At 51.2% G+C, this 23,546-nt stretch overlaps 2 protein-coding genes across 2 annotated transcripts in view; both read left to right on the forward strand.

Moving 5' to 3' along the window:
• The first annotated feature begins 1,324 nt into the window (after positions 1–1,324).
• Positions 1,325–17,810, forward strand: EFHD1 (EF-hand domain family member D1). The gene is made up of 4 exons (XM_054282586.1): positions 1,325–1,691; positions 9,164–9,311; positions 15,013–15,147; positions 16,172–17,810. Exons 1-4 carry the CDS (start codon positions 1,396–1,398, stop codon positions 16,304–16,306), a joined length of 714 nt encoding a protein of 237 aa, XP_054138561.1. The 5' UTR covers positions 1,325–1,395; the 3' UTR covers positions 16,307–17,810.
• Positions 17,811–22,356: 4,546 nt separating this feature from the next.
• GIGYF2 (GRB10 interacting GYF protein 2) overlaps positions 22,357–23,546 on the forward strand; it is a 75,776-nt gene continuing 74,586 nt past the window's right edge. The window contains exons 1-2 of the mRNA XM_054282410.1: positions 22,357–22,418; positions 23,288–23,314. The gene's annotated coding sequence lies outside the window, so the exon portion shown is untranslated. The remainder of the gene's footprint in view (positions 22,419–23,287; positions 23,315–23,546) is intronic.

The raw sequence follows: 23,546 nt of genomic DNA on the forward strand, positions 1-23,546 counted from the left end.
AGGCAGTCCTGGATATATAATAATATATATCCAGGTAATATACCTGCAGTGGCCTTCCTGTGTCACATGCTGTGGTGAACCTGCAGCCGTCCTGAGCCTCCCGACCCTCGCTGGGACAGCCTAGAGCTGCCCAGGCAGTATGTAGGGGCAGGGTGGCTGCAAAAGGCTTCATCAGTCATTTTCTGGGTAGGTTTGGTGGGAATGAGCTTATCCAAGAGGGTCAACTGCAGGTCACCACATCAGAGAACTGCTTCCTACCTGCCCGGAGGTGTCAGCCACATAACAGAGGCTGGGACCGGTTCCCCGTGACGCACAGGCTCGGGCACGCGGAAGCCATAAGCAGGCGGCGTGTCCGAGCCGGTTTTTTTCTCTCCCCCTCCTCCCCGGTGGGTAAATCCCATCAGCCGCCACCCTAAGCCGCCCCACGCCAGCCCTAATACCATCTCGGGTACGCCATCAGGCTCACATCACCAGGCGAGGGACTGACAGTCCTGTGAGGGATACCCATGCAAGAGCCGGGGGACAGCAGAGGTGGCTTTGGGCACTGTACTGGGAAGGGGGAGAGAGGCCGCCTGCTGCCCGCGTTCTCTGGGGAAGGAGAGAGAATCCAGGCCTGAGCCGAGCTTTGTCCTGGGCTAATTTTAGACCAAGGAGGTAAGAGAGGGGAGGCGCATAGAAGGGCTTAAGGGGTCCCTCTGCCCTGGTGCGGGGCAAGCCTGATCTCCGTCGTCCCTGCAGCGCCTGGTGAGCCGAGGGGGTCCCGCTGCTCTCCCTCAGCGCGGGGGGCTCCCGGTCGGGTTCGGGGCACGTTTCACCCCACGGAACGGAGCGGAGCAGGCAGCGCTGTGGGGTGTACGCGGTCTGTGCATCCCAGTGCCAGTGCAGCGTCCGGCTGTGGGGAGCAGGGGGGACCTGGGGAGAATCCTATCGGTTGTGATAGGGTCCTCCCCAGGACGAGGGATGCGTCGGAGAGTGACCATGAAGTGGGGAGTTCCTTGCATGAGAATGTGGAGAGACAGCCTGTGTGGGTCTTCTATATGGGGATGGCTACTATACGGGAGAGCATCTATATGGGGATGGCTACATGGCTACTGTATGGGAGAGCATCCATGTCAGAGGTCAGCCTGGGGGATACAGGCACATCACATGCGCGGGGTACCTCCGCATTCAGTGGCAACAATCCCCACGGCCCTCTTTCCTCCCTCTCTTTTTCCCCCGGTCTCGCCGCTCGCTCCTCCTTAAGTGCCCGCCCCGTCCCAGCCTCCCTCCGCCCCGTCCCGCCCCGCTCCCTCCAAGCGAGGGAATAAAGTTGCGCACCGGGGCGGGCGGTCCTGGCTGGAGCGGAGCGGGGCTCAGGCGGGCAGCAGTGCCGCTCGCCGGCGGGAACGCCGGGCCATGGCCTCGCAGGAGCTGGCGCAGAAGCTGCAGCGGCGCCTGCAGCTGGAGGAGAGTGGGGCAGCGGCGGAGGGCGAGGTAGAGGCGGTCAAGGACGCGGCGGCGGCCGAGGAGGTGGAAGATCGGAGCTGCTTGACGGCCAGCGCGGGCGCAGAGCTGAGCGCTAAGCTGTGCCGGCGGCAGGACATAAACGAGGGCGCGGCGCAGCCCCGGCGGGCCGCCGTCTTCAACCCCTACACCGAGTTCAAGGAGTTCAGCCGCCGGCAGATCAAGGACATGGAGCGCATGTTCCGCCTGTGAGTGGGGCGGGAGCGGGGCGGGGGGCTCGCTGCCCGGCCCGTGGGCTCCGGGGCTGGGCTCTGCCTTCCCCCGCAGCCCCTCCCGGCGCCGGCCCCCGGGGGCACATCTGGAGAAGGGCTGCCCGCTCTCAGCGGCACGCTCGCATTTCTCCGCGGTTTTGCGGTCGGGCTGGAGGAAGCCGCGGCGCGTTCACAGCGCCATCTGATCCCCAGATTGTCCCTGTGCTTTGCCGGGGGGGCTCTTAGAGTTTGTCTGGGGCTCAGCCCTGCGTTTAATTCGCGACCTCTGTTCTGTTTGGGATTGGGTCGGTGGCTGTTTCTGGTGAACACCCAGGAACGATGGCTTTGCGGGACGCTCTGGGTAGGACGGGGGGAAAGCGCGGGCAGTTTTCTGCCCCACACCCTGGGTACCAGCTGGGTCTGTGTGCCGGGACCCGGCAGAGGCGCTGGACATGTGCCCGAAAGAGCGGCGACCCTGACCACCGCTAAGCAGTCCTGCTGGCTCTGCCTGGCAGTGTCCGAGCTCCACGCAGAGTCCTGTCTGCCGGGCTTGGTGCTCCCTCCCGTGCACCCAAGCAAAGGGTGAGCTTCCTCTTGCTACTCCTTTCGTGGGGGCTGGGATGGGATTCCAGTCCTAGCAGGAAGGTTTATGTTAAAGTCAAGCTGCGGCTAGTCAAAGGGAGAGCTGCTTCTGTAAGCAGAAAGGCTTGGCCTTCTCCGGGACCATGATCCTGCCTTTTTCTCTCCTCCAGACTCTGTCCTGCTCCTGCAGTTAGGCTGTGTCTGGGTACCTTTGTCTGCACTCAGTTTTCCCTCCAGCACCACAGACCCGTGGGCTCCTGGGGACCAGTGTCCTCCCAGCCCCACAACCCGCTGCCAGACTGGGGGGGAGCTGCTGCCTGGCAGGAGATGGGAGGACAAAAGAGCAAGGTGTGAAGATGTACTTCACCATATGGAGGTGACTGAAGTGAGATTTGTACCTTGTTAAATCATTGTTCTCCTAGCTGAAAGCTGCCTTGGGCACCTTGGATTGTTGTGAGACTATCAAGAGCTGGTTGAATGCTGTCAGCTCCCAGCACTGCGGGGTGTTGCCTGTCCCAGCCAGGCTGTTGCCACAGGAGACCAGGCCATGGGCTTTTGTGAGCTTGCTGGAGTTTGGAGTTCTTTGTTGCACAGGCAGTGTTGTGTTGGCAGCTGGTGCAGGAAGCGAGGTGGTCCAGGCAGGACTGCTGCTCCACTCTCTCCTGTGCTTAAAGGGGATCCACTCTATGGAACGCTGAGACGTGGTGCTGTGAGGGCTGGAGGACAAACAATGCAGGCAAGGCCTGAAAGCTGTGCGTGAGAGCCTGGACTGGGCAGCGGCACTGCCTCAAGAGGGAAAAGGAAAGAAATGGCGGTGGTTTTGGGAAATTAAAAGTGGAAGAGCTGAATTGCCGCCTAATTTTTCAACAATGAGCTCATTAAACACTAGCCTTGTAAGCAGGAAAAGCTTGGCTTTGCAGTTGAATGCTAATCAGCTGGTCAATGTAGCTGGAAAGTATTGCATACCCTGTGAGAACTGCTGATGCCAAAGGGGGAGAAGGTGGGCTGCATGCTCCCCTCTGTGTTTCCTGGACAGGCAGCCAGGAAACTGTGTCCTGGTACTCACTGTTACAGGCACCTGAGGTTTGCAGTGGTAGAGGATCTCGTCTTTGGTCCATCTGCTGCCAGTGACCTGTCTCAACTATTGGCTGACATCACGTGCTCCATGAGGAGAGGAAATGGTCCCCTTAATTCCTGTCAGTCAGAGCTTGAGTTAATGTGATTAAGGCTTTAATTCTCTGTATGGCTTGTTGGCTCTGGCCGCCACAACTCAGGGTCTTTCCTACATCCCTCTCTCAAAGGCTTATTTTTTTCCTTTAGTATCTTCTTATTGCCACAGGATGCCAGGTTTCCACTATGAAACTTCCCATTTAAAAAAATGTTTCTTATCAGTTTAGTGGGACTTTTAAATCTGTAGTTCAGACTAAATTTGAACCTGTAGTCCTGTGCATGATGTGGGCTGGGTCATGGTGCTCCAGCTAAAAAGATGTCCTGGTCATAGCAGCTGCCCCGAGTGCCTGTCAGGGCATCCCATGGTATGGATGGTGGCTGTGACTGCCAGGGTGGAAGCAAAGAACTCATCTGAAAGTGAGACTTCTCAAAATATAGTGCTCCAGCCAGTGCTGTGTGCTGCTAGCTACACCAGGAGCATCCTTCCAGAGCAGAAGTAATGCTCTTTGCTCTGGCTGCCACAGTTGGGCTCACTTTTCCCCCTTCTCTTGTCCAAGCCTCCTCTTGTCAGCATCTCTCCTTTTTGGCCCCATTCCACTGGAGATGGGATGCAGGTATCTGCTGGAGTGCTGGGTGCAGGCAGCTCTCAGGATGGGTATTTTTTTGGCAGAAACCAGGAAGTCTGCAGCTCAGGCTAATTATAATGTGACCTAATTAGCTGCCTATTCTGACAATATGTGAGGACCATGATAACTTCTCTTTCCTGAGTTGTCTAAGTGAACTCTCAGGGCCTCTGGAGTCTCACAGCTCCCCTTGGTGCCATCTTTGTCCAGGAAAATGGCAGAGGGGAGTGTGAAAGCCGGGCAGGGAGGCTCTGCCTGGCAGGAATGACCTTTATAAGAAATGTAGGGGGGAGGAAAACAGAGAGCAGCTTCATCTGTGGGGCGTGAGGGAGTGGAGAAATTCCAGTCTTGCTATTGCTTTTTATATCTAGGGAATTTCTTGTGTTGCCCACACATTGCATAAGTGCCTTGCATCTGGCTGGTAGGAGAGGCAGTGATGTCCCCTTGCCCTCCTGGAGCCACTTTGCCAGGTGCCCCAGCCTTGTCTGTCGTGCTGCAGCAGAGCTGCTCTCTCCAGAGCTGCTGTGGGCTGTATGTGACCGGCTGTCTGTGGATTTCCAGTGGGCAGGGAGGTTATTCCCATGGGCACTCAGCCTGGGCCTGCAGGTCTTGCCCAATGGCTTGGACAAGATCTTAGTGGAGGAGAGTCTCATTTTGCCCTCATGTCCCTCCAAAAGCTGGAGATCTCCTTCTGCCTGGGCTGGGAGGATGAAACTGCATGTGGCCAAGGAGCCTGCTCCTGTCCCCACCCTGGCATGGAGGAATTGTTTCCAAAGCTCTTGGCAATAGAATAGACTATTCCATTTGGAATGGAGCATCAATGATCACATCTAGTTCGACTCCCTGATTGCTTCAGGGCTGACCAAAAGTTAAGCCCTGTTATTAAGGGCATTGTCTAAATGTCTCTTAAACACTGACAGGCTTGGGGCACTGACCACCTTTCTAGGAAGCTGTTCCACGGTGTGACAAATCTCTCAGGCTGAAAGAAAGGCTTCCTCAGGTCCAGTCTCATCTCCTCTGAGGCAGTTTTGAAACCATTCCCATTTATTCTATCACTGGATATCAGGGAGCAGAGATTATCACCCCCTTCTCCATGTAAGGTGAAACACAATGCTCAGAGGGAATAAAATGCTACTTAGGATTTGAAATATTTAAGAGGAGATTATTACTTTAGCACCATTATTCCAACTGCTTTACTTCAAAGCCTCAATTAGGCCATTGCAGCATACAGGAACTGCAGATCAAAGTACAGGTGCCCATAGTATTGTGAAGCAAGGTAAGGTGCAGCAAACATGTACAGGGAGGGCAGGCTCTCATTCCAGCTTTTCTCAAGACATGTGAATGTTTAGAAACTGCTCTTTGATCCTTCAGCATCTGTAATTTCTCATTCAGTTGTCCTTTTTTGTTAAGTGGGGTTTTAGAGGCAGCTGGAAGGTGACTACAGAGTCACTACAAGTGATGCAGTCCTTGGCATTTCCTTTTTTCTCCCTTCCTGATCCCTCTTCTATGATGAGAACCCCCAGCACCTGTGTAACACCAGTGCAATATTTTTACTTGGGCAGTAATTGTGCCTAACAGACTTTGTGCTCTTAAGCAAGTCTGTTCAGCAAGTATTCCCCCCTTCCTCTGCTTTTGTGTCCTGCTTTCCTCTCCCAGTGTTTCAGCAACCAGGCACGCTCTGCAGTCCGGGTGGAAGCGAGCCAGCATGAGAATCTGGGTGCATTGATGTTGCAGCAGATTTTGGCAGCCACTGCTGTGTCTCATTGCTGCCAGGAACGCTGCTGTGGCAGCAGCGTGGCAAAGTTTCATCGCAGCAGCCACGGTGCCCGTACTGCCTGCGGCATCCCAGCTGTTACAGGTGGGATCTGCTGTGACCACGGCACTGACCTGCAGCTGGAGTGGCCTTCCTGTGACATGAGGTGTCTGTGCCTGTTGACACAATTCCCCTCTGTCTGTAATGCCTGTGCGTCACTCGGGTGAGGCTTGGCCCATGCCCCGGGGAGCTTTGAGTGTGAAGGAAGCAAAGCTCTGGTGTCACAGCAGGACAGTGAGTGATGGCAGGGCTCACCTGAGTGCTGCGTGCTCTTGTCGTGCCACTCCTGGAGTTCAGGTTGGGATGGCTCCCCTGGATGCTGGGGTGTGTTTAACTTGACCTGGTGCCCTCTTCCAGCTCTGCCTGTGAAGGTAATGGCTGTCCATCACCAGGACGCAGGCAGCTGTGTGTGAGAGGTGCCCGGGGCTGTCTGAGCCCAGGGCCCTGACAGGGGGCTCCCAAAAGGCAGACAGGGGAATTTTTTGATCTCTCAAAAGGCAGACTGTGGGGTCTTGGTAGGACTGAGGTGTGCTGGGAGCATCAACTGGCCAGCAAGGTGCAGTCTGCATTGTGCCCCACAGTGCTGAATGCCTGTGGTCTGTTGGGGGTGGGCGGTGGGGAATGAATAGTGCTGTTTCTTGTGCCATGTAAATATGCCTCTCCCTAAATAGTCTGGCTGTGCAGCAGCTGGGTGGCTGTACCCAGGTCCTAAAATAGTTTGGCTGTTTTAGGAGGCGAGGGGGCAGGGAAGGAATGTAGCAGTTTGCAGGGTGCTGCCATTGTGTTTCAGTGCCCCTCTGTCTGGCTGTCCCTGAGTGCAGGGGACTGGTAACCTGATTTCTGGGTGCCTCTCAGCACCAGCTGTACTCATGCTCAACACCCATTGTGTGGCTGGTACAGAGTGCTGCTCAGCCAGGCCCGCTCTTGGCAAGACCCCATTTCTCACAATCCTGGCTTTGTCCTGCCTCACTGCAGGGATGAGCCCTGAAGCTGTGCCCCATGCTTAACCCTTTCAGGGCAGCATGCTGGCCCCTGGGCCAGTGTTTACCTACAGGTAGTGTCCATAACAGGAGGGTGAGATGACCACAGCAGGCACGGGCTGGGCTTGTGCCCTACTTCTGCCTTCATCTCTGTTACACAGAGCTTCTCTGTGGGGCTGGGCAGTGTCCCAACCCCAGGTGAACAGCCCTTGGAGGGGACCTTGGTATTACTTTGCTTCTGCATCCAGCCAAAGGCAGCATGAGCCTGCTAGGCCCCCCAAAAAACCTGCAACCCCAGGTGCCTCTCTGCCATTGCACATTTTGCTGCTGTGTCTAATCAAAGCACTGCATCTCCAACAGTGACAGCTCTGCACCCTTTCTCCCAAACTTGAAAGAAAAGCAAATTGACAGTTAAATATTGCACTTGCTATGCTTCTGTGATGTCTTAGAAGTGCATCTCAGTGTTGGGTTGGGTAATGCTGTGAATGTGCTTTAATTAACTGACAGCTTCCTTGCTGTGAAGAACCTGCTGTACTTCTTCCCTGTGACATCCCAGGTCTGTGACCTGGTTTCTGCTCTGATGGAGGTTTCTTTCCTAGTTTTTCAGAAGGTGGTCCAGCCTGGAGGGCTCATGGGTTTGCTGAGTATAGAGAGTGCAGGCAGATTGGTAGCAGGGGCTCTGTGCCAGCCTAGTCTGGCAGTTATGTCCCTGTCATTGGGAGACTCTTAGTCCTGGGACCCTTGGAAACTAAGAGCCACAAGGAGTATCAGAAGTATTTGTGGGGGTGGTGGGACTCTGGAAAGTCATGGAGGCCACCCTAGTTTGGGGAGAAAGCATGCTGTGCCTGTGCTCATGAAAGCAGGGGCAGAGATCTTGGCAGCAGCTCTGCCTTGTGCTGCTCTCGCCTGTACGCAGTTTGGGGCTGGTGGCTTTGTTCGTGCCTTCCTTTGCCACAGCTTCCTCTGTGGCTGTGAGGTTTTTCAGCTGGAAAGGGCTTTCTTCCAGGGTAACCACAACTGTGCAGATCTTTGTCTGGGATAGCTACAGCCTTCATTTCTTTGGAAGAGCGCTAACAGTCAATAAAAGATGATGGGTGGGGGGCTTTGGCTGGCTCCTGCCCACTGAAAAGCTTCAGCACTGTGCCTAGGATTTCCTGCTAAATGGCTGAAAGGATTTAACTCTGTCAGGGTTGAGATGGTGGCAGAGGGGCAATGGCAGGCTGTATGCCAAGGCTGAGCCCAGCTTGGGAGACTCTGCCCTGTCCTCTCCTGTGAAGCCCTAGCTCTGTGCTGAACCTTGATGGCAAGACCAGGATGAAAGAGGGCTGTAGAGCGGCTGATAACAGAGCACCCATCCCTGCAGCTTTTGGACTTTGAGAGCCGATGATAGCCCTGGTGGGTGTGAAGCCTGGTTGCTGGATGGGCCGGATGCTTTACCCACACCCACAGCAGATGTTGGGAGGAGTTGGTGCACAGTCCCAGGCTGTGCACAGCAGATCACTCGCTGCCTCCCCATCCCTAAAGAACTCCTCCCCTTGCACGGGTGCTTTCCTCTGAAGAGTCCTGGCAGTTCTTTGTGCTCCATAGGGAGCATGGTCCCACTTTAGTCTTGCTCCTGGAGGTGGGCACTGGTTTCCTCTGCCAGCCTGGCCCTGTGGTGCAGCCCTGGTACCACAGCCCTGGCTAGAATTGCTGTGCTCCCCTGGAACTGTCTTTCTGCTCTGCCCGGGCTCACAGAATAAACAGCTGCCCTGAAGTGCAGCTGTTGTAGTGGTGCTTGTTGTAGTACAAAAGCATTTTGGAGAGAGAAGATCTTAACAGCTAGAGGGGGAGAGTTTTGCTTACAGAGAAAGATTGCTTTCTGCCAAGAGGTTCTGCTTGGTCTCTGCTCCCTGTTCCTCCTTGAAACTAGCAGGAAACCTGGCAGCAGCTGACTCTGCATGCCTTTGCCTCACCGCATTGGTGCATGGTGTGAGCTGCGTGCAAGTTGCCTTTGTGCTGGACAGGCAAGTGAGTGAAATGGAAATCCCACTGAGATAAGCTGAGTTCCTCTGTGCTCCTTCTGTGTGGGTTGTTTGGTCTGAGCTCCCCTGAGCACTTCTCTCTTTGGTGAGACAGCTCTGAAAGCTGACAGCTACTTCTCTGTGCTTAATATATCTCAGCACTGGCCATGTCATGCAGCTTCCGCTCTGCCCTAAGCTTTGAACCTCACAGTGACTTTATCCATGTGCATGGTTCCTCTTCTGGGTGGATGAGTATGGGGATGGTGATGGTTAACCCTTTCCCCTTTGCATCCTGCAGGTATGACTCAGGACGGGATGGTTATATCGACCTGATGGAGCTGAAGCTCATGATGGAAAAGCTGGGAGCCCCTCAGACCCACCTGGGGCTGAAGAATATGATCAAGGAGGTGGATGAAGACTTTGATGGGAAGCTCAGCTTCCGTGAGGTGAGGGTGGCTGCAGTAGCAGACAGGGATGTGGCTGTGGGGTTGAAGGAAGAGGCAGCTGGGCCCCATATCCGTGGGCTGCAGCTAGCACTCTCTCCTCTGTGTTTTTCCAGTGCTGGGGTGCAGTGGAGAAGGCAGTGAACTTCCCCATGTCAAGGGTGTGGAACACTGCTAACCTCCATCTCCATGTGGCAGTCATGGTACCTGATGCCAAAGCTCTCCAACCTCCCTGCTTGCTTTGGAAGCACATTTGAGCCCTGTTGCAGCTGCTGGGAGTGCTCACTGAGCTCCCTGTTGTAGCTGGAGGGAGTTATGTCCCTTGAGTTTCCACGTCTCATTGCTTGGCTCCTGTGGTGCAGCAGCTGAGGCCTCATTTCAGGTGCAGTGCAGGAGCTCTACTTGGAGCAGCTCAGATCATGGGGCACAAAAGGCTCTCTCTCCCAGTTGGTATTGGACCCTCTCTGCATCATGCAGAGACCAGCCATGGCAAGCTTTATGAGGGGTGGTCACCTCCCTGCAGCAAGGAATAAATGTGTGGATGCAGCAGTTTGGCTCTGCATGCTGGCTCAGCAGGAACACAGCTCAAACAGGTCTGTCTGTTACCACTCTATTGTGACAGCTGGGAGGACAGGCCAGGATCCTCTGCCAGGCAGAGGAAGAGAGGAAATTTGAGCAGTGACCTGCATGTACTCAGGGGTACCCAAATCATCTCAGCAGGAATGAGGAACCCAGGTACCAAAAGCTCCTGTTTCATCAACTCTTCCTCTCAGACTTTGATAGCTGGCTCAGTCACAAGCAAATGTCACACTGTGGCTTTCTGAATTAACCCACAGCCTCTTAGGCAGCACTGTGTATGTCCTGCACCGGTTTTGAGGGCTGTGCTGCTTCCTTCTGTCCTGTGGGATGCCTGCAGTGGGCCCCAGCAGCTGGGCTCCCTAGTTTCTGCAGGCATGATGCTCTCACCATGCCTCTTCCAGGGTAGGGCTCAGAACATCTGGCTTTCCATTGTGGAAGTTTGAGGGCTTTGTCAGTGCTGGGAGGGAGGATGAGCAGCCAAGGCCTGTGACTGGCTGGGCTGGTTGGGGTATGAGGGGTGACTGTCACTCAGAGCTGCTGCACCATCTCTGCACTGGCACATCACACCATGTTCCTCTGCTTTTGTGCCCCAAGGGCTTTGTTGGGTTTATTTCGCTGCAAGAGGGCAGCACAAAAAGACAGAGGCCAAAGACTTGGGTTATGAGAGAGGAGAAAGGATATGCAAATCTGGGAACTGAGAGCCCGTCCCTGAGTTCCCTGCTGCCTGGTCAGAGGTGAACTGGAAGTAGCAAAGAATCCAGTGGAGCAGGAAGAGCACCATGCCCATGGCCCCAGGTGTCTGATTGCCAAATCCCTGTGGAGGCTCAGGAGCCCTCCGTGTGCATTCTGGGCCTCCCTTCATTGCAGTGAAGAGCTGGGGGCAGCCTCTGGGCTTGCTGCAGGGGATCTCTCCCATGGAAGAGAAATGCCTTTATCCTCAAGGCCCTGAAATGATGTCCCAGCATCAGTGGCATGGCATGAGTAGCGGAGCAGCTCTTCTGCTGCCACCTGTTTGGAGCACAGCCTCCTGCAGGGGTGCCTGTGCTGCCAGCCCCTGGCATGTGGCACAGGCAGCTGGTGCTGTTCAAGTGTCTTGCCAGAAGGGAAAACAATGGTCACGCAACAAGCTTGAGAGGCCCACGGGTTGGAATGAGGGAGCGTCACTGGCAGAGCTCTGGGGACAAATTACACAGCAGCTTTGGCAGACACAAAGCTTCCTGTGGTAGAGAGGAGCAGCATGCTTCTTGCCTTGCTGCAGATGTGCCCTGTTCAGCTGCTGTGTTCAGGCAGAGGGCTGACAGGGAAGCAGGTTTCCTGGTGGGTCAGGAGACCTCAACCATAGGCCTGTCCCATTCTGCCTCTCATTGGTGGCAAGCAAGCATGTGGAGGGTGACTAAGCTGACTCAGGTTATTCAGCTTATCCCAGAAGAAACCAGGTTTAAATTAGTATCTGAACTCAGTAGGATGCATCTATAGCACTGGAGAGCTCCTGTCTGCCTATCCAGAGAATACCAAGTCCTGGCATACCTATATGTACATACTCTTCTTGTGGCCTTGCCACAGAATTGGTAGGGACCTCTTTCACTTGCAATAGATCACCTTTTTCTACTGCTTTGAGTAGTGTCCTCCCATCCCAGATAAGCTGTTCCCTGGCAAACAGGCTGCTGATGAGCCACAGGCCCTGTTAGGAAAGCTGCCTTGTACCATTGACCTTTGAACGTCCACCAATACATTAACAATTAACTGTACAGGGCTCCTGCCATGACTCAAATAATGAAATTTAGGCTTAAAATGATATGGTATAGTGGAGGGAAAAAATCCCCACGCCTCTGACTGTGTAGTTCCATCATTACCACAGGAAACTGGAGTTAATTGCTGTGATAGTAATGTGTAATTGGAACTGCTACTTAGAACACACAGAAATCCACCCACTGTCCTCTACACCCTCACCAGCTGAAATGTTGATTCATATGATGTGTTTGCTACCAGGGCTGGTGCAAACCACATCCTTACATAGTGCTGCTTTTCTGGCAAGCTGTTGTTGCAAGGCTACTGCTGTTGCCTGTCAGTCCCACCCCTTTCCTTGCATGATGCCCAGCCTGGCTCTTGGTATAGGTCTTGGGTCATGAAGGATGTGACAGCAGATACAATTTACTAGGTTAGTGGGTTGGAAAGTCTGGGTCTTGTTGTCCTCTTTGAGAGCAGAGCTTTGAAAGGTACCTACCTGCATTATTTACTTTTGCTTCTCTGTTGACATTTCCTTGAGACTTAGCTGCACATGGTGTGTCCTGGGCCCAGCAAGGGTGTTACACAGGCTGGCAGTGGGAGCTGAATGCAGACTGCTGGAGTTCTCTAGTTAGTAAGAACCAATACCTCAAGGTAAGATGGTAAGGTGGGCTGCAGGCTGTGTGCTGGAGTGATTGCTGCTGAGCTCCTGTGGGAACCCAGCAGGATGTCCCATAGTGCACCTTGCTGGATCCTTGGGACTGACATTTTGCTCTGTCCACCCTAAGCAGTGTTTTAGTCCCAAGTTTCCTTTAACTCAGCCTGCCCTTTGTGGCCACAGCAGCCTATATTCTAGAGACTGCTGCGCCATCCCTAAGTTTCAGGATGATTCATGCTCACTTGTACTCATGACCCAGTCCCTCCCCAGGTGACAGCTGTATCAGACCTCAGGATTGTGCTGTCTTCACTGCTCTTTTCCAATGCCAGGAAGTGGGACTTTCAGGGTGGAGCAGGAGGAAGCATGACTAATTCCAGCCTAGCTGCCAGCCCTCTGTGTCACAGTGCCTGGTGGTGGCAAAGGGGAACTAGCCCAAGCCCAGTGGATCTGAGCAGAGGGAGAGGACGTCTTGGGGAGGATTTGGTTTCTTTCCTAAAGAAGCCATTTATTTTTTACATGAAAACCAGTGAACCACATATTTAGTTTGTTTCTTACATGTGTGTATTGGGTTTGCATGGCCAGATTTTCATAGGGGGTCTACAAGGAGTAGCTTCTGTGAGAAGCTGTTAGAATCTTCCCCTGTGTCTGGTAAGCCAAAGCCAGCTGGCTCCAGGACAGACCTGCCACTGACTGAGGTGAGCCAATCAGGAATGATAGTAATGCTTCTGTGATAACATATATAAGAAGGTTAAAAAGTTCTTGTGCAGAGGTAATTATGGCCAGAGAGGAGAGAAGTGAGAATATGTGAGAGGAACAGCTTTGCAGACACCTGGGTCAGTGGAGAGGGAGGGACAGGAGGTGATCCAGGTGCTGGAGCTGAGGTTCCCTTGCAGCCTGTGGTGCAGAGCCTGGTGAAACAGGCTGCAGCCTGTGGAGGTCCATGGGAATGCAGAAATCCACCTGCAGCCCATGGAGGATACCCATGCCAGAGCAGGTGGTTGCCTGAAAGGAAGATGTGAACCCTGGGAAGCCCATGCTGGAGCAGGGGAAGGACTCTTCTCCCTGCACAGTGGCAGGAACAACCTGTGAAGAACTGACCATAATCCCCATTCCCTATCTCCCTGTGCTGCTGGAGGCAGGAGGTAGAGCTGGCAAGGATGGAGGGGTGAGGGGAAGGTGTCTTTAAGATTTATTTTTCTTCTCATCATCCTGCTCCAATTTTGGTAGTAATAAATTCAATTAATATCCCCAAGTTGAGCCTTTTTTGCCTATGACAGTATTTTGGTGAATAATCTCTCCAGGGCCTTAGAACTCATGAACTTTTGTTACATTTTCTCTCCCCTATCCAGATGAGAAGGGGAGTGATAAAGTGGCTTTGGTAGCCTGGCATCCAGCCAGGGTCAACCAACTGCAAAGTGTTTGGAGAAGGGAAATTCCCTTGCCAAGGCCAGCCTGCTTTGTGCTTGCCCTGTGCTGAGCACTCACAGGTTAAGGGGCTGTGCTTGGTGAGCTGCCTGTGCGAGAGGGCGGCCAGCGCTGCTGTCATCCCCACACCCTTCCTCATGGGAGGCCTACCCAGACTCTTGCATTCCCACCAGCTTCTGCGAGCAGCTTGAAGCAGGGCTGGGTCATTGTGAATGCTGGGACTCTGCTGCCCTCCTCTGGGACAGCTCGGGCTCTCACTAGGAAACGTCAGACTCCCCAGCCTGGCAGTCTGATGAGCACAGCATTAGAGATATTTGATGTTCCTGTGCAAAGTGATTTCAGGGCAAACCTACCTGGTGTCTGCAGTCCTCTGGCCTGGCCTGAAGTGCTGCATTGGTACAGCTTTGTTGCTTTGTGCTCCTTTTGTACCTGAGTGGCTTGTCCTTGTGTCTGTTCTCTCTGCACTGTTCCAAGCACTGAGACACTTTCTGGGGTCGCCAAGAATAGCAGGGACTTACAGGACCTCTCCAAGTACACCTAGAGCCTCCACATCTTAACCTGGAGTTTGGTTGGCAGGTGGATGGTGGTGCAGAGGTCTTTATTTTTAAGCAGGCAGGTTTTGTTCCTTCTGTTAAAATAAAAAGAAAAGGTATGTTTTTGTGGAATGAGATATAACTCTTGTTTTCATTTCCCTTTGCAATTCACTTCCCAATACACACTCTGTTGTAGTGACTCTGGATTTGTTACATGGACATGGTCCAGTGCAGGACAGAAGTTTCTCACCACCTTGCTCTGTGGACACTTGTTCAAGCCACTGTGTCACAAGGGCATGTACCCGGGCTGCTGTTCTCTCTAAAAGGACTGCACTAATGCCTTGGTTCAGAGAGGCATTCAGCCTGAGGTGAACCAGATCTGTGTTTGCCCTGCTTTCAGTGTCATGGGATGTGACCTGAGTCCCTAGAACACTGGGGAAGCTGGTGGAGGGCTTGTGAGGGCTTATGGGAGCATCAAGAGCTATATCTGAATGTGCCCAGTGGTTGTACTGGGCAGGTGCAGAGGTGGTCTCCTTCCTCTGGCCATTACCAGGGCTCCGATTCCTGGGAAACCTTCTTTTCCTCTGAGATTCCTACTGCTTTTAGTCTGTAACAGAACTGTATACTGGAGCACAAGCTCCTTGCTGCCATTTGGTTTATATAGACATGGTTTCCTTTGCTCTGAAATGTGAATTCCATCCCCCTCCAGGTGATTGTGCTGTTTGTATTTTAAGTTGTTTGAGCCTCAGTGAAAAACCTGAATGTTTCCTCTCTGTCTTGCTAGTTCCTGCTGATTTTCCATAAAGCTGCAGCTGGGGAACTCGAGGAGGACAGCGGCCTGTTGACTCTGGCAAAGCTCTCGGAGATAGATGTGTCCATTGAGGGAGTCAAAGGAGCCAAGAACTTCTTTGAAGCTAAGGTATGATGTGGCACAGAGGCATATGAAAAAACTCAGCTGTAGCTGAAGCTCAGCTACTCAGCTGTAGCTGAAGCTCAGCTACTCAGCTGTAGGTGAGTTTCCTTTCAAATTTTGTTGGACTCTAGCTGGGGTCTTTCTGTGGCTCAGTCAACACACCAGAGCAATGTCTGGCTGCACCCCACCAGCAGTGACTGGCTGACCTGTGTCCCTGTGGCTGGAACTAGGTGGCTGACCTCTTTTAAAGACAAAAGTGTCCTGAAAAACTAAGACAATAGGGACAGAGTTTTCCCATTTTGCAAAATCTCCCTCAACCAGAACACTCTTGAGTTCAGTAGTGAACAGAGTGTTTTGGAGTGTAGGATTTCAGATATCTCTTTCTCTGTAACCTTTGGAATCAAAATAATTCTGCAGGGTCCTGGGGTTGGCAGAAAGAGCTGTACACCATCCGAAGCTGACAAAGCACCCTTTCTGAAAGCGCTCTTGGAGAGAAAATAATCCTGCTTGTTTATATAAGAAGTTTTTTCCCAAGAGCCTAACACAGCTATTGCACAGCAGATGTACTGAGATGAAAGCTGGAAAAATAGCCAGCAAGTAAACAATGTCTCTTTGATCTGCAGATTATCCATGGTGTAGTATGATGTTCTCAGATTTGGCTGTGATTCAGAGTGTTTTCTGCAGTAGTTTCTCCCACTGCATACTCGCAATCTATGCCCTCCTGCCTGGTAATAGAAATAATGTATGTGACCCAGTACTGATGGCCTTGTTTTGGTCACTTGTTAGTGACTTATTAGTAAGTGGCCTTTCTTTCGTTGATGTTAAAGTAAAGGAAAGTAACAGGTATGGTGTGTAAATACCCAAGCATTGCAGTGTAATTAATACTTGAGCTGTCCTGGAAGAGGATCCCAGCAAGCACTGGGAGGTGCAGCAAGCAGTTCTGTGTTACTCATCTGGGAGTAGCTCAGGCTTTGGCTCTCCCTCTGATGCAAGGCTTGACACTTGTTCATTTTCTCTCTGTCTCATGAAGGCTCAAGCCCTCTCCTCAGCCAGTAAGTTTGAAGCAGAGATAAAAGCTGAGCAGGATGAGCGAAAGCGGGAAGAGGAGGAAAGGAAGCACCGCCGAGCAGCTTTCAGGGAGTTAAAGTCTGCATTCACCCAGTAACCAACCAGCCAATACGCACTCTGAAATTGCACACCACTTGGTACGTTTCCCAGATCAGGGCTCTGCCTGGACAGAACTGCTTGGATCCTGCCTAAAACTCATCACAGCTTTGCTAGCCTTCCTTTCTGGAAGATCCTCCTGAGCTCCTAAGGGCACAGCTCTCGCAGTTACTATGCATTTATACTGATGTGAATAGTGGGGGCTGTGTCTGGGCTGTTTGCTCTGAACTGTTAGGAGCACATGACCCTAAAGCAGAAACAGCAGGTAGCAAATCCTGGGTGAGCACTGACAAGCATCATGTTTGCCTACTTCATTCTTTCCTATAGATCCTTTTTCTTGTAATCCTATATTAATTCATTCCTTGCTTACAGGCAAGTAGTGAGGTCTTGTGTAAATCAGGGTGTACAAAGTACAGTTGGACTTCTGTATGTTTGTACTGCTGTTGGGTGTTGTCACCCTTTTCTTATTCCTCAAAGCCCTGTGCCACAGGCACCATGAAAACACTGTGAAGAGAGAAAGATAATTACTAGGGACATGGATCAAATTCATTATCATTTCCTGTAGTATTTTCTGCCACCCAGCATGTTGAAGAGTCTTCCAGTTTCTCTTCTCTGAAGTGCCATAGTAACAAACCCTTCAATCAGAGGTGAGATTCCCCAAGACTTCAAAGGGAAGAAGCTGGCTCTCTTAAACGAGGAATAGAAAACTGAGTTGCCTGACCATTTATCTTCTTTCACATTCCATCACATTTAGTGTACTGTACAGCTTCACTGTTACTTTCCAGGCTTAGGCAGCTGTATCTGCTTTTAGGGGGTATTGTCAGCTGGACAGTGCAATTGGATGGCACACTGGGCTTTTCTATTTTGGAATTTGCTCATAGCCTGAATCATGAAGGTGACATTGTTTGATGTTATTAGAGGCACAACAGAGGACACCAGCACAGCATATTGAGCACCCCCTGCTCAGAGAGCAGGAAGGTGAGCACATTTAGCTGAACTGAATTTGAGGGCTTGCATTATACTATTGGCCATTTTTTCTTGGAAACATGGGGAACTTGCCCACAAATGTTGAGATGCCCATTGCTTGTCCGGATATAAACACTGTTGGTCATGGCAGGGGAACTTCCCTCAGAGACCTCTTCCAAGACATGGATTTGCTGAAATTCTGCCTCTGATCTTGCCCAAATTCATGGCAAAATGTTAATTTTTTTTCCCAGAACAAAACTCACCAGCCATCTTTTCACTTGTCTATTTTGCTTCTTAAACTGTGAGCACTAAACTGTGAGCATGGAATAATAAATAGAAAAACCTCTACTCTTTAATGTCAGGTGAAAGAATTGCTAAATGATTAAACTGTGTATATATCTTCACAGATTATATTTTATAAATCACGCTTTTGTAGCTAAATATTTATAATTAAATGTTTTTATACTTTACAACAAAGCAGATAATTTCATCTTCAATTATTTCTCCTGTTGCTGAAATGTAAAAATAAAGCATTGTTATCTCCAGTCTTGTCTGTGGCTTATTTCAGGTCTTTGAATATAGCATTTTTCATAAATTATAATAGTAATCCCCAAAGCTTGGCATCCTGACTTGGATGAGTGGGGGAAGTGTTCAACCCCTTCTTGAGAACACTTCCTGTTCTGCACAGCAGTTCTGGTGTAAAAAGCCCTAATGTTTGCATTCCCTCAGAAAGGGACATGGCTGTGTAAATACTTAAAATACTGCCTGCTGCTAAATGTTGACATCTGAAGGTTGTCAGCCTTTCCTTATCTTAAAATAGCCTCAGTCTCAGCCCCCATAGTGCCCCAGCTGGGAGCTGCGCAGGTTGCTTCAGCTGGAATTCCTTTTGCATTTCCTGCTTCTGCCTTTATTAAGGGAGAAAAAAGAAAAATACATGGCTATGTGAAAATATGTCTCCAAGAATTTTGTTTCTACTATTGCTGATCTGCTAAGTTTTGCTGCAGGGCACACTGAGGAGGGGGTTCAGGAAGAGGTTTAACCATGCCTTGTTTCAGGTCCAGTGATGAAATAGAAACCATAAATATTTTATTCCATGCAGCTCTGCTCTGAGCCAATGCATTCACTGTGTCTCTGAGTCCTCAGGTCTCAGAGGCCAGGTAAAATCAGGGTGAAGGTTCATTACTCTCCATTTCCCCAGGAAAATTGTGACACTGCAGCTCTTGATTTTTTCTTTGTTTGTTGTTGGTTTGTGTTGTTGTGTTTTTTTTTTTTTTTACAGCACAGCAAGCACTGCTGAGTTCTGCTGCTTTGCACATGCAGCTGGGTAAGGAGCCCAGGGCTGCAGGAGAAGATGGTGGAAAAAGGCTTTCCAGTGGTTTTATTTTAATAGAATTGAGTCAACTCCAGCTGACAAGTTTCAGTAAGGAAATGAGCATTGTCTATGGTTTTGCTCAATTCAAATGGGTGCTGTTAGCTGGGACCTGCAGTCAGTGCAGTGAACAGTAAGTGCTTTTGGATGTGCATTTATTTAGAAGTTGCAGCAATGTGTGTTTTGAAATTAGCTTTGCAAAAATGGACATTGGGAAATTAATTGCTTTCTAAATTGTTCTGTTTTACTGGCAATTATTGGATTAGATAACTGTCATTAAGTTATGCAGAAGTACTAAAGAGAAGTTGTCTAATTGTATCTCCCACCTAAAACCATGTGAAAACACTTAGTGGTATTTACCTGCAATTTATCTATTACAATCCTTGATGCTCTGTCCTTCTATGCCTGATGTCACCTCAGGTGGCTCTCAAATGTCCTGGCAATCCCAACTCTCTTTAGTGGTGCTTGCTGGTACATTAGTGCCTCTCTGGTATTTCTGACATGCCACAAGTGACCCTTAAGTCGGTGATGGCAAGTAGAGGAGCTTGATGAAAAACCTGTTGTGCTTAGTGGTCTTTCTCAGAAGGGACAATCACTTGCCTCAAGTATTTCATGTGTTTCATTCATCTAGAATGGAAACTTCAGGTAGTCCTTGATCCCTGAAGGGATTTTGTTTAACAAAAACGTTACATTTCCCCAGAGTAGGCAAAGTACAATAGAGGAGTCACTAGCACTTCAGCCACCCCCAAGGGTGGGTTCAGCCTGTCTGGATGCTCAGATTGCAGTGGATTTCTCAAGGAAGTTCCTGTCACAGTCATTGCTGTTGGCTGCAGGGGACAGCCTACGGCAGCAGGAAGTCTCACCTAAAGAGCTCAGTGTGATCACAGCAGAGAGAAAGAGAAATGGTGTGATCAAGCTCTTCCTGGCTCAGGGTTCAGGGTTTATTGTGAGGATTAAGGAGACAAAATAACATTTTAACCTTATGGGAGTGTCCAAATAAACCCAAGACATCTAAAAGTAATTGAGTGTTGCAGAAGTAGCAGCTTGTTTGTGGTATTGTGTCTTTCAGCACAAGCCACCTGAGGTGACAGATGCATTGAAGTGACTGACTTTAAAAACTGCAGTTGGATGTTTGCCTGCTTTGCTGCTGTTTTCATTATTTTTAGGGATGTGACAAATGGGGGCATGGAAAACAGGCTGCTGAGAACATATTGATTCTTCCCAGACAAAATCCCTGGTTATTTCAACAAACAGGGGAACCACTTTTCCAAGTAACAAAATGCAGGAGTGGCAAGGGGAAACATGACTGTGACACATCCTTCTGGGCTGCTTTGTGATCATTATTTCTCATTTCAAAGCTGTGCTCTGTGTTCATAGCCTTACCAGTGTACTGAGGGAGGCGGGCTCCTGCCTCCAAGCCAGAATGGATGAAAACAAGGGGTTAGTAAGGAAAGTTTATAGTATGTTGGGAATGCTGCTTCCCTGCACTTGGGTTTTTAATAGTGTGAATGAATTGGCACAGTAATCCAGGGCTCTGAAGTACATCGTGCCCTTGGTACCCAGACTGGCTGCTGGGGTGATTTCACACCTACACAATATCAGCTGACATTCTGTCATTGAGCCATGCAGGAATTTTACCGCACGGGTACAGTCTTGAATTTTCATGAGATTCTCTCTGTTCTGCTTGAATGAATTGTGGAAGATTTAAGATGCATCTGCTATTACCAAAAGATTGTCATCTGAGTTTCCTTGAGGTATTTTACAGAAATGCCAAGTTCTGCAGATGAGGAATGTTTCAGATGCTTCTTGAATTTGAAATTGGGTTTTCTTTTTTTTTGGTCTCAGTAATATAATGTTTGTGCTAACTGGGATAAAAAAATTTCCACAAGTGCTAAACATCTTCCATCTCAGATAAAGGTTGTCTTAGAGCATGTGAAAATATTTTTGAGTGCTCAAACTCACATTTGATAAGTAGAATAACAAGGCACAGCTGCTTCTGCAATTAAATTGGAAGTTCTCACTGACAGCTTGAAATGCAGCACGGTCTCCCTCCCTCCCTCTCTTTATCATTATTAGTATTGGCTCAAGCTGTGTGACAACAACCAGGGGGATTGAATGCAGCTTATCAGAGGCCAGCCCTTTTCTAGGGAGCTTTGCTTTTCCATACCAGCCTCCTAATGGAGAAATTCCATTCTAGGTTTTTTTGGGTGAGGTAGTCCTATGTTGCTCTCAGCTAAAAATAAGCCCCAAGAATTACAGGCTTTCAACCCATTAGCTCACAAGAATCACTAGTATTCACTGTTGCATCATTTTTGGCTGTCATTCAGTACACAATGACAAGTATTTATTCACCTAGAAGAGGATGTAGAAAGCTACATCGGTTGTGGCTGACATCATGATTAGAGTGAAACTGTTTCAGCTGAAAACAGTTATACCTTCAGCAGTGCGTAACAGCCAAGAATAGTTTTTTACGCTGAAGGAACCACATGGGGCTATTCTGCCTCATGTACTAATATGGGTTTGGGGACTAAAAATAAACTGGTATTTTTAGCTGAAGAAAGTTTGCCTTGAGCTCCTGATTTTTCCATCAGAAGAGTCAAAATATGTATCATCTAATGCCCTTTTTCTGTCAGCAGCAACAGCAGCTGCCGCTGCCTCCCAGGGTGACTCCCACGGCAAAGCGGCCTCAGGGCTCCTCCAGTGCCCGGCGAGAGCAGGTCCAGCAGCTGGGCACTGAGAGTGCTCACACACGGTGGCTTCTCACAGAGATTCTCGTGGCCACTGATAAAGCTGAATTGCCTCATGGAACCACACAGAAGAAACAGATAAGGCTGGGAGCCACACTGCTCTGCTGAGGCCGTGTATGTGTGTGTGAGATAGTGGCGGGAGGGTGGCAGAATCACGAAATCATTCTGGTTGGAAAAGACCTCTGAGATCATCGAGTCCAACCTGTGACTGATCCCCACTTGTCAACCAGACCAGGGCACCGAGTGCCACATCCAGGTATTCCTTGAACACCTCCTGAAACAGTGACTCCACAACCTCCCTTGACAGCCCCTTCCAATGCCTAATCACCCCTCCTGTGAAGAATTTCTACCTAGTGTCCAACCTAAACTCACCTGGCTGCAGCTTAAGGCCATGTTTTCCTGTCCTGTCCCTTGTTCGCTGACAGCAGAGGCCATCCCCCGGCTGCACCCTCCTGTCACAGGGAGTTGTGGAGAGCAGGAAGGGCGCCCTGAGCCTCAGGCTGAGCTCACCCCCCAGCTCCTTCAGCTGCTCCTCGTCAGACTGGTGAACCTTCCCCAGCTCCGTTCCCTTCTCTGGACATGCTCCAGCCCCTTAACATCCTTCCCGCATTGAGAGGCCCAAAATTGGACACAGGACTAAAGGTGTGGCCTTATCAGTGCCGAGTGCAAGGGGAACTGAGGCGGTGATTTGATTACCGGGGGTTCGGGCAGGGCGGGAGGCGCGGGTACCCCCGGCCCTGCCATGTCCCTCCATCCCCATCTCCCCTCAGGGCTGTGAGGGGCAGGGGCGGGGGTGGCGCTGCGGCGCCCTCTCGTGTCCGGCAGGGGGCGCCGGAGGCCCGCCCCGCTCCGGGATGACGTCACACGAGGGGGTGGGCGGGAAGAGCCGCTGCTTCATCCGGGTCTCGCGGCGGGGTCTGGGGGCGTGGCCTCGCCCTCACGTGACGCTGCGTGGCGGCGCACCCGCCATCTTGTGTTGTTGGGTTGAGGAGCCGCCGCGGCTGTGAGGGACTCTCCGCCCGGGAGCTCAGGTAACGCCGTCCCGCCGCCGCCCGGCCCCGCCGCTGCCCCGGCCGTCCCTACCACACCCCCGCCCCCGCGTGTCCCGCCCGACTACCGGCCCTGCCGGCGGCTCCCGTCCGCCTCGGCTGCCGCAGCAGCGAGGCGCCCCGCGGCCTAACCGGGAGGCGAGGCCGCCCAGGGGGGTGGGGGGGTGCGCCTGGAGGGCCCCCCTGCGCTCCCCATGGGCCTCTGCAGGGGTCGTTGGAGCTGGGGCGAGCGGGCCTTGAGCTCTCCGTGCGGGTCCTTGGTACTTGTCAGGCGGCGGCGGGGCGCCCGCCGCTCCTCAGCGCCCTCCGGGGCCGTCTCCCCTCGCACTGACCCTTGTGAACTCGCTCGTCCCCTCCCAGCCCAGCGGCAGCGCCGCGGTGAGCCCCGCTTCGAGCACGGCCGGCCCTGTCGGGTTACACTGGCCGAGGAAGGAGGGAGCTCCGAGCCTTCCCCCGCCCAGGCAGCAGGGTGCTGGGAGCAACGGTGACCGGCAGTGTTTGACTGGAGGAGCCTTGGCAGGCTGAAGAAAGCATCGATCACAATTGTGTACGTTTGGTATTGATCCAAGACAAGTAGTTTCAGTGTCAACAGAGTGCTTACGGCTTTTTCAGTTCTCTCTGATTGCGCTTTGAATTGGGACAAGGTGTAGGCCAAAAGGAGGTATTGCCAAGTAGTGCTTCTGGAATAAAAATCCGCGTTTCCCCCAGTAACATTCAGTTCAACGTTCGTGGTGTGCTGCTTTTACTGTCATTCTTGAATATCTGTTTGCTTGGGTGGATGGGAAAAGGACTTTTGAATTCTGATTATATTCCTCTAACTTCTTGCTGCACATTTTATTTTCTTGCTTCAGGAGCTGACTTGGGCAAGTTCCTGGAAAGTACGTGTGAATTTTTTTTCTTACGATTCTGCTGGTTGCTTTTGTTCTTAAGAAACTCTTGAATAAACAAAAATTAATGTGCTGTCCTGTGAATGGAGCATTTGGTTGATACACAGTGTGATAATTGGAAACCTTTGTAAACAAAATTGGTTGCAGTTGTCACCAACAAAAGCTTTGTTTTGCTATTTTTAAGTTTTGTCATTGGGTGGTGACTGCAGTGGATAATAAGAGT

This window comes from Melozone crissalis, unplaced genomic scaffold (genome assembly GCF_028551555.1).
Source record: "Melozone crissalis strain CALT ecotype California unplaced genomic scaffold, PUWL_Pcris_2 ptg000034l_1, whole genome shotgun sequence".
NCBI lineage: Eukaryota > Metazoa > Chordata > Aves > Passeriformes > Passerellidae > Melozone > Melozone crissalis.